The sequence below is a fragment of the Chrysemys picta genome, chromosome 12 (genome assembly GCF_011386835.1).
Source record: "Chrysemys picta bellii isolate R12L10 chromosome 12, ASM1138683v2, whole genome shotgun sequence".
NCBI classification, from domain to species: Eukaryota; Metazoa; Chordata; order Testudines; family Emydidae; genus Chrysemys; species Chrysemys picta.
The window spans coordinates 21,331,760-21,343,025 of NC_088802.1; the positions used below are offsets into that span (position 1 = coordinate 21,331,760).

Consider the following 11,266-nt stretch of genomic DNA (forward strand, 5'->3'; position numbering starts at 1 on the left):
TATAGTTTTTTAAAACATGTCCATGCAGCTTGCAGGCATTTCACTGCTGTGACTGTTCCCTTTAATTTCCCTTTAACTAGCTTCCTCATTTTTGCATAGATCCCCTTTCTGAAGTTAAATGCTACTGTGGTGGGGCTTCTTTGGTATTCCCCCCCCCCCAAAGATGTTAAATTTAATTATATTATGGTCACTATTACCAAGTGACAGAGAGTCCTGTGGCACCTTTAAGACTAACAGATGTATTGGAGCATAAGCTTTCATGGGTGAATGCCCACTTCGTCGGATGCATGTAATGGAAATTTCCAGGGGCAGGTATAAATATGGTGGCAAGAATCAGTCTGGAGATAACGAGGTTAGTTCAATCAGGGAGGGTGAGGTCCTCTGCTAGCAGTTGAAGTGTGAACACCAAGGGAGGAGAAATAATAGCAGATGTAAAGGTAGCCATCTTACAGCAAAAAAACTTCAGGACCAGACTCCAAAGAGAAACTGCTGAGCTCCAGTTCATTTGCAAATTTAACACCATCAGATCAGGATTAAATAAAGACCGTGAATGGCTATCCAACTACAGAAGCAATTCTTCTCTCTCGGTTTAGGGCTTATTGCAATTTAATTTTTACTTATTTCTTTGAAATTCTGAAAATTGATACTTAAAACTTCTTCTGTCAGCTAAGGAAGTTAAATTTAACTCTCTCTCTCTGTGCCAAACTCTAGTTTAATTCATATTGACTTAGTGTGGAGTAAGTCTATTGAATTCAATTGACGTTCTCTAGCTTTAACCCAATGCGAGTGGTGTCTTTGACTTCAACTTTGTGTAATTAGTTCCTTATCTCTTCTTGTCTCTATGTCATCCTCAGTGTCTCTTTTTTAGCTACATTGGATAAACATCAGGATGAATTTGTTCCATTTAGCCTCTGATGCAGCAAACTTTGTGAATGTTTACACATTTTTACACATGGCTCTTCCCATGCGATGGGGAAAATTGGGTGAAAGCAAGAAGGTGCATTACTCAAAAGCTTAAAAGTGGGTTTGTGTTTTAGCTGACATTTATTCCTTTAGATACTACTTTTCAAAATAAAATGTGAATAGGACTCTTGACCATAGACAATACTATCTTATACATGGGCTTGGCAGAATTTAATTTTTATATATATTATTTTGACTGATAAAATAAAAAAAATGATTAATTATAGACATCAATATTATCAGTTTACATTTTCAAAGTTGCAGGAAATTATGGAGGGAGCAGACAATAGCTATTTAATGTCAGTACATGTTGAGATTCAAAACGCTAAAACTTAAGAACTGTGAAAGCCGAACATTTCAACATGACGTCAAAATACACAAAGTCAATAACCTTAAATCAAACACTCATAAGTTCTCAAGCAGCACTTTTCTTACTTTGCCTCGCTGGAAATATTGATTGTTGAAGGAAATATTTTTTTGTTGGTTTGTGTGTGCATGGTGAAATCAACATTTGCCAATATTTATTGATAAAAATCGAATCCTTCCAAGATTACTTATAGAGGTAGAAATGGAAAGAGAATTGCATAGGCAAGACAAGATCATAACAATGAAGATTAAAGCAGAGGTCTGCATTGTGCATAATTCTCATTCAAATGTTGCATGTGAACAAGAAATAATAACCAGAATGGGTTTTTTTTCTTGAAGTCCTTGAGCTATATTATCCTCTCCATTATGCCAGTTTTATGCTACCGCAACTCCATTGATATTAGTGGGGATACACCACTTTAAAACTGGTACAATAGGGTGGACAGCTTTTACTCTCTTTACTCAGGCAAAACTCACAGTGGAGGAAATTCTCATCTCAGGGATGAAGCCAAAATAAGTCCAATGTCTTCAGCTTTACTCGGGTGTTACTGATATCCCATTCTGGCCCAACCAGAGTCTTGCTTGATTAAACACTGATAAGTAACTCAAAATTTGGTTCCTAAATAGGCTTGTTCAGCAATTTATAACTATAGATCAATACATCAGCTGCATATATTCCAAACCCAATTGTCTTCTCTCACGTACCTTGGAGAAAGGCAAAAGTGCTACCCAGAAATAAGGACCTGGAGCCAATACACAATGTTAATATTCCTCTCATTCACAACATGCATCTAGCCAGTGATTCCGCATTTTGTAGTTGTGCATTTTATTTTTTCTTGGTAAGAGAAGAACTTTGCACTTGTCTTTATTGAATTTATTCTTGTTGATTTTAGACCAATTCTCCAATTTGTCAAGGTCATTTTGAATTCTGATCCTGTACTCAAAAGTGTTTGCAACCCCTCCCAGATTGGTGTCATATGCAAGTTTTAAAAGCATATTTTCTATCCAATTCATTAATAAAAATATTGAATAATAGCCTTAAAAATGCCACCAGAAAAGAGCGGCAGGTTTTGATCATAAAATTATGGGTGGAGATTTTCACCTAGGGGCCTGGGATTTCCAATTCCCATAAAAACTAATTGGAATTTTGGTGGCCAAATATCTATAGGTACTCTTGAAAATCCCATCACTGGTTAGGTTGGCCCCACCATGAACACAAAATAGCCTACATCGCCAAGAGAGAAGCGGTGATGCGTTACTCTGAGGTGTTGCCTAATTCAGCTAAAATCTCCCAGAAATAATTTTAATAGATCTGGTCAATAAATGGGGGCAGAGGATCAGAATCCTCTTTCCCCCTTAAAACAAATGAAACTTTCTTTAAATAATTCATAGTACTTTAGAATTTATAATTTTTTTTAAATCTACCTTTTTGTGAGGTTTTTGGAGAAACTTTGTTCCCATTTTTGGTGGAGTTAAAATTAGATTAATGGATACCAAGGCCAGAAGGGACCATAGTGACTGTCTAGTCTGACCTCCTGTATAACCCAGCCCAGAGAACGTTCCCAAAATAATACCTAGAGCGGATCCTTTAGAAAAACATTCAATCTTAATTTGAAAGTTGTCAGTGATGGAATCTACAAATAAGCAATTAATAGTAAACTAAGTGAGATATTCAAAGGGGATTAATGGAGCTGGGCACTCCTCGTCTGTCAAAAGCCAATGGGATTTAGGCACTCAAATCCAGTAAGTTCCCTTGAATATTCTGGCCTATCTGGAAAAGGGGGCATACAGTTACTTTGTAGTAGATAAAACTCTATGAGGGGTGTAGCGGGGGGCTACTCGCTCCAGCCCTGACAGGGTTGGAACAGCCCTTGGAAAGGGTTGTGGCAGGGGAAAAGCTGGACTGATTGGGGAAGCAGCCGCAGCTGAGCCACACCCCATTCAGGCCACAGCTGGCGGGTATAAAAAGTCGGTGACCCAGAGGCCAAACAGTCTCTCTGCTCTGCATTCAGAGAGAGAAGGGCCTGGCTGCAGGGAGCTTAACTAAGTGCCTGGAGTGGAGCAGGGCTGGGGAAAGGCCAAGGGAGCTGGGGAGCTCCGGCCTAGGAATGCCCCAGGCTGCAGGTCTGGTAAGGCCTATTAGGTACTGGGTTGCAGGGGGCAGCCCATAGGTAGGCAGAGGCAACAGGTCCAAACCCCTTTGCCTGTGATGAGTGGCTTATACTGCAGTCTGTCCCAGTGAATGGGGGCTAGATGGAGACTGGGCAGTAGCCAAGACTGAGGCAAAGTGGGGATAGTGGGTTGGGGTTCCCTTGGGAGGGGGAGACCCAGAACTGTGGGGGTACTGCCAGGGGTCAGCACCCAGATAAAGGGGTACCAGAGTCCTGGGAGGGACATGGCGTCAGTGGCAAGGCAGATCACAGGCCTGCAGAGGGCGCTCCAAGGCTGGGAGAGCTAATTCCCGAGATGTCCAGCAGGAGGCGCCGCAGGGGTGAGTCCGCGCTTTGTTATAAGGGGTAAAAACTCACCTTCCTCACACCATAGACCATTCACTAGCTGATGATGATGAGATTCCGCCATGGGCAGGTTATTCAAGAATTGTCCTCTATAGGGCTTCTTAGACTTTCCTCTGAATCAGGTGGTACTGGCTACTGTCATGGACAGAATACTGGACTGGATGGTCAAAACATCTGACCCAGTTAGACAGTTCCTATGAAAAGCAGATGCTGTGAAATAAAAATGCAATGAATCTTGCACCCACATCAACTCAAATGCATTTAATATAGTTTTAATTACTCATTATTAAAGTTGGTCAACAATGAAAATTATATTTTTGAGGGAAATGTCATTGTTTTGTTTTCATGGAAATATCCCATAATATTGCTTTTGGATGGGGGTGGGCAAAAAAATGAAACTGGAGACTGAAAAGTGTGTGGTTTTCAATAAACTTCTCTAGTAAAAATGCCACTTTATGGTAAATATTTTCTAGTTTTGGGAAACGATTTCTGATATTGAAAACTTTTCCACAAAAAACTAAAAATATATGCAAAATAGTTTTTCATCCCCATGTTTTCATAAAAAAAAAACAGCTTCCCCCCACCAAAAACAAAAACCCATATAAAAGAAGATGAAAATGATTTTTTTCCGCACCAAAATTATTTTCAATGACAAGAAATTTTTCTTCAAAAAGGTGTTTTGACAGGAAGATATTTTTGAGCCTCTCCACTCATTAAGAATTATCCTCCAAGTTGTAACTATTAATCCCATTGGATGGATGACAAACTGAGGACTGGAGCGGTGAAGTGACCGAACAAAACCAGAGGAATAATTGGGATCAGATCTCAGGACACCTTGGACCTTTGCTTTTTAATAATAATAAATTGAATAATATTAAATAATTAAATAATGATATATAATAATATTGATAATATTTCAATAATATATATTATATTATATATAATATATTATGCTATATATCCAATATAATACAGTTAATATAACAATATTTTAAATATTTGATATTAAATAAATAATTTAATAATAATAAATTGAACCTGATCTGAGAGGCCCATTATTGTAGGTAAGACAGTCTCCGCTCCAAGGAGCCTACAGGAGAAAAGACAGGCAAAGGGTGGGAGGGAAAAGATGGCCCCAGGGAATGACTTTCCCAAGGTAACAAAGGAGGTCAGAGGCAGGGCTAGGAATTGATTTAAGATGTCTGTGTGCACCCAGTGTTTGCCTCACAATCTTTCCTCTAGACCCTGCTGTCTCATTGTAACAGTGATTATTTTAGAATTTGGAAACTCTTCGCAGAAGCAAATGGCAAGATAAATAAACTGTTGCTTCTGGGCTGTTGAGGGCTCCAAGGAGTGAGTCCCACAAGCCCTTAGAAAACAGACATGGATAAAACACCTTCCCGCAGCACCAATGGTTTTGTTACACAGCTCATCTGCAGACAGCACAGATCTCAGTGTATTTCCAGCAGCTCAGCCTCAGTGTGATCGGGGAACGGCATCTCATAATACAGTGATACGGCATTAGATAGAGAGATTGATTGATAGAGGTGTGTGCATGGGACTAGAGAGATAGGGAAAACCAATTGCAGTCTGCATCTGGAGGAGAAAAGACATCTCAGTCTGGGAGGATTCCACACAGACCGGCACCGTAAGTTTGCCCCTGCAATGAAATATATTTGGGAGTTAGAGTGGCTCTTTAAGGACAAAATTGTAAGTGACAACTTAGTTTGTGTTAGTTCTGTGTTTCTCTCTTACTGTCTGTATCAATGTTTTTCTTACATCTGTCTCACTGTTAGATAGATAGATGTATCAACAAACTATCAGTTTGTGTGTAGTTCTCTCTCTCTTTCTCTATATCTATGTTTATTGCTACTTCTGTCTACTAGATTGCTTCAAGGGGAGTTGCTTGTAGTGGGGAAGAATAGCAAGGACTGAGACCCAGGATTCCTGAATTTTATGTGTGGCTCTGGGAGAACGTTCAGACCAGTGTGTAGAAGAGAACTTGAAGCTGAGTGGTTAGGGCACTCGGCTGGCATGTGACAGACTCTGGTTCAATCCCTCCCTCTGACTGATGATGAGAAGCGATTTGAATTCCTACTTTACAGGAGGGTGCCTGAGCCGGTAGGCTATGGGGTGTTCTAAAATGAGACGTTCTCAGTCTCTCCTGTTGAAGCTGCTCCACTTTGTATCAATAATTACACAGTCATTGGAGCAGGGACTTGAATTTGGCTCTTCCAGACACCAGGTGAGTGCCCCAAGTACCACGCTGGAGAATCACTCTCACTTGTGTTTGCTGGCCCAAAGGTTCTCCATTGTCACTCGCAGCAGTCATTCCTGATGGCAATGGAGAGTCACTGAGCCAAAGGCTGAGATGCAGTCTGATGTATTGGTTAGAGGAGGGGACTGGGAGTCAAGACACCTCATGTTGTGTTCTTAGCTCTGGGAGGGAGGTGAGTCCAGTGTGCAGAGCCAGAACTCCTGGCCTGTATTTCCAGCTCTGGGAGGGGTGTTGGATTTAGTGAGTTAGAGCAGAGGGCGAACTGGGTGTCAGGACTTCCAAGCTCTGGGAGGGAGTTTAGTTGAGTGGTTAGAGAAGCAGGAGGGGAGCCGGAACGTCTGTCTCTCGCAGCGAACGTAGAACCCCGGCTAGTATGGGGAATGGGGTGTCAGAACTCCTGGGCTGTATTCCTGACTCGAGTTCACTGTGTAAATATGGCGGGGTTTGGTCACCTCTATGCGAGGTGCTGCTCCCATTTAGAGCAGTGTAAATGAGGAGTAATTCCATGGCATGCAGTGAAATTACCCCATGTTCACAGCAGTGCCCCTGACAGCAGAATCTCACCAGCCAGACCCCCAATTCCTCTCCATAAACTCAGGATAGTAACATTTATACACCGTTATCAGAGTTCGCCCACCTCTGGGTGACAGAGGTTTACAAATATCTCAAAAGCAATTGTACTAATTCTCCTCTCTATCACCCTGGTGTAAATTAGGGGTAACTGCCCTGGAGTCCATAGAGCTGAACTACATTCTCTCACACCAGTGTAAATCAGGAGTAATCCATTCGAGTCAGTCATTTTTTCCCCCTATCCTCATTCCCATATTACACCAATCTTCACAAGCTAAGTGTCTGACTGAAGGAAATTAAGGTGGTTTTCACAAACGGAGAGTTATTTAACTGATCTAATCCAGGCACTTGCTCTTGTCCCTCCCTCTGCAGCCATCAAATGATGTCCGGAGAAAGAAAATGTCCAACCGAACAACCGTGACGGAGTTCCTTCTACTGGGATTCTCTGAAGTTCAGGAGCTGCAGATTTTGCACTTTGTGGGGTTTCTAATGATTTACCTGGCAGCTCTGATGGGGAATCTTCTTATATTCATGGCCATAGCCTTCGACCACCACCTTCACACCCCCATGTACTTCTTCCTGATGAATCTGTCCATCCTAGACCTTGGCTCCATCTCTGTCATAGTCCCCAAATCCATGGCCAACTCCCTCATGAACACCAGGTCCATTTCATATGCTGGATGTGTTGCCCAAGTCTTTTTCCTCTTCTTCTTGGTGGGAGCAGATTTTTCCCTTCTCACCGTCATGGCATACGACCGATATATCGCAATCTGCAAACCACTGCACTATGAGACAATAATGAAGAGCAGAACTTGTGTTGAAATGGCAGCTGGTGCCTGGATCAGTGGGCTTCTCTACTCTGTGCTACACACTGGGAACACATTTGCATTGACCTTCTGTGGAGGCAACATGGTCGATCAGTTCTTCTGTGAAATCCCCCAGCTACTCAAGCTCGCCTGCTCTGACTCATATCTGAGGGAAGTTGGGGTTCTTGCCTTTAGTGTGTGTTTAGTCTTAGGCTGCTTTGTTTTTATCATTGTGTCATACATTCAGATCTTCAAATCAGTGCTCAGAATCCCCTCTGAGCAGCGCCGGCATAAAGCCTTCTCCACCTGCCTTCCCCACCTCACTGTGGTCTCCTTGTTTGTTTGCACTGCCTCCTTTGCCTACCTGAAACCCATCTCCAGCTCCCCATCTGCTCTGAATCTTGTGGCGGCTGTTCTCTATTCCGTATTGCCACCAATCATGAATCCAATTATCTACAGCATGAGGAACAAGGAGATGAAAGCTGCCTTGAGGAGACTGACTGGGTGTAGGTAATTCACCAAGAATTAATTTTGTATCATTCTCTAATTAAAGTTTCCTTACTTAGTATCTGTTCATTAATGTCAATTATTTCCATGACCACACAGCTTGCACACAAACAGGTCTGATTCTGATCTCAGTTGCACTAATGCAAATCCAGATTAACTCTGCTGATGTCACTGCCACTGCCGTGATTTACACCCATAGAAAATCTGGGCCAGTTGTGGAGTTAAATGGGTGTAAAATGTGTGCATGAGAGGAATCAGACTTTTATTCTGTGCCAAAACAATACCCGTTATACTGCTTGGTCACTTGCACCCATTCCATGGCCACTGAAAACAATGATGGGGGGGGGGGGTTGTCTTGCTTATTTGTGTGTATAAATCAGGAGTGGCTTCATTGGAACTAAAGGACTCAGACTGGAGTAAGACTGGGGTAGGTGAGAGAAGACATTTGGGGTAGATCCTCAACACATCCTTGTAACTCCATTGACTCTGGTGGCGCTAAAGCAATTTGCAGCATCTGTGGATCTGTCCTACTGCCTCCAATGGAGCTGTATATCCATTACCACCAGCTGGGGACTGGGCCAATGTCTTATAAACCACCATATGAGGCCTAACCACTGGAGGGGGACAAGGACCCAGACTGTATCAGTCTGGCTCACATGTACATTCGGGCGTGTGAGAGATGGAGAGACTGTCTAGAAATTACAGGGAGGTTTCTAACCATCAAAGGGACGAGTCTCTGTAGCAGCCTCCCATTAGGAGTTGTGGGGGGCAAATAACTGAATTGGTTTGAAGAGAGAGCTGGACACATGTCTGAGTGGGATTGTATGACGCGGCTGCTTGTGATGGTGGGGGGCAGGGCTCAGCAGCCCTGGGACTCACTTGCGGCATATGTCTTATGCTCCTAAATGCTTATGCTTCAGGGTTTCATCTGGCCACTGGCAGGGGTCAGGAAGGGATTCCTCCCCCCAACCCAGTGTATTCTGGGAGGGCTTTTTTTAATCTCTGAAGCATCAGGCAGCCCTGGCTGGAGTTGGGACATTGGGTGGATGTGCCAGGGCTCTGAGATGGCACTGAGACATTCATTCTCTCTCTCTCTCGGATGCTTGGCTGGCTGGTTCTTGCCCACATGATCAGGGTCTAATGATCACCATGTCGGGGTCAGGAAGGAATTTCCACCCTGGTCAGATTGGCAGGGAACTTGGTGGGGAGGGGGTTTGCTTTCCCCTGCAGCGTGTGGTGTGGGTCACTTACCAGGAATTTCTGTGTGTATCTCAATCATTTCCCTGCCATTGTGGGGGCTTTGGGCACTGGTGCCCCTCGGTCTCTCCTATTCTCTGCCGGGTGCGCAGAACTGTCTAGTCTCCTGAGTGCTGTGACACTTCGGTCTAATTTCGTTTGTTGTGCGGGTGCTGGATGGTGTTGGCGTACAGCAGGTCAGACTGGCGTTGCATTAGTACAACTCTCTGTCACGCCCTGACCTTCTGGCAGAGGGAGGTGACTCAAGCTCAGATGAAGCCCCTGACCTCTGCAGCCGTGCACTGTTGCTGCATAAATACCGCCCATGAGCAGTGTGTGTTTTGAGGCCCATCTTTGCTCCACCTAGAGGATAGGGGGCTGTTCCAGTGGCTGTCAGGCAGCCTGGCTGTTCAGCTCAAGCTGTAGAAGCTCGTACTCTGGATGTCTCTGACTGAGTCCCCCGGGTGCCAGCCTAGATTAGATGGTGACCCTCACATACGCGGAAGTGGCCTGAGAACTTCAGAGGACCGTATTCCTGCACTAATCAGAGACTGATATTGCCTACCAAGCTACTGTCATTGGGAAATAGTTTCCTCAACCTGTTTGTGACAGAAGCTGCTATGTTTTTAGCTGAGTTAAACAATCTGCCAAAGGCTTAGAAAAATGTTTCCCAGCTCCTCCCTCGACTAAGTTGGCCACTGAGGCATTCCCAGAATACTGGATCTGACGGGTTGGATCACAGAAACCCCCTTGGAAACTGCCACCTGTTGTGCCTGGACTACTTCTGAGCCTGTCTACCCTGCCAGCTTGGGACTTCAGTGTCTTGCCTGGTTTCAGCCCGACACGCTTGTCTGCTACAAACACAGACCCAGGTCTGAACCACATCCGCCAAAAGCTGCAGGCTTAACTTAAAACAGCTTAAGAAGTGTTCCTGTCTCCAACACTCAGATACCCAACTTCGAATGGGGTCCAAACCCCAAATAAATCTGTTTTACCCTGTATAAAGTTTATACAGAATAAACTCATAAATTGTTCACCTTTTATAACGCATATAGAGATATATGCACATCTGTTTTCCCCTCCCCCCAGTTATTAATACATACTCTGGGTTAATTAACAAGTCAAAAGTGATTTTATTAAAAACAAAAAGTAGGATTTAAGTGGTTCCAAGTAATAACAGTCACAACAAAGTGAATTACCAAGCAAAATAGAACAAAACACGCAAGTCTAAGCCTAATACAAGTGATTCCAGATGAAATCTCACCCTTAGAGATGTTCCAGTAAGCTTCTTTTACAGACTAGCCTGCTTCTAGTCTGGGTCCAGCAATTACTCACACCCCTGTGGTTACTGTCCTTTGTTCCAGTTTCTTTCAGTTATCATTTGGGAATGGAGAAGCTTTCTCTTGAGCCAGCTTAAGAGAGAATGGAGGGGTTTCCACGGGGTTAAATAGACTTTCTCTTGTGTGTGGAAACCCCTTCTCCTCTCCGATGCAGAGTCCAGCAACAAGGTGAAATTTTGGAATCACATGGACAAGTCACAGGTCCATGCATGACTCAGAACTTTACCAGACGATGCCACAAAACTAGGAAAGCTCAGATGTGGATTGGGATCTCTCAGAGTTCATGGTTAGCTTAAGTGTTTCTTGACTGGGCACTTACTGAGAATAGTCTTTTCTCCAGAAGCTGACCAACTGCTTCACTGAGGCTACTTAAAATCAAACAAGTACATAGCCAATATTCATAACTTTGAATACAAAAATGATACATGCATGTAAATAGGGTGAATATATCCAGTAGATCATAACTTTTGCAGAGATATGTTACATGGCACATCTAACATAAAACATATTCCAGTCATGTCATATTTACACTCATAAGAATATTTCTAAAGCACTATGGGGTTTATTATTTCTATAAAGCAACGTCACACCTGACATACTGGTACTTCTGGGAAAGCTGTGGCCCCGCCCCTTCCTCATGGCCCTGCCTGTCAGTATGACCTTGCATGCGTCCCTCATCCTTGA

General features: G+C 43.4%; 1 protein-coding gene across 1 annotated transcript in view; it reads left to right on the forward strand.

The window, feature by feature from the left end:
* LOC101944097 (olfactory receptor 14A16-like) overlaps positions 1–8,270 on the forward strand; it is a 114,779-nt gene extending 106,509 nt beyond the window's left edge. Inside the window, exon 2 of the mRNA XM_065563258.1 lies at positions 7,066–8,270. Coding sequence (XP_065419330.1) covers positions 7,093–8,013 — 921 coding nt within the window. The 5' untranslated portion in view covers positions 7,066–7,092 and the 3' untranslated portion in view covers positions 8,014–8,270. The remainder of the gene's footprint in view (positions 1–7,065) is intronic.
* Positions 8,271–11,266: the final 2,996 nt, after the last annotated feature.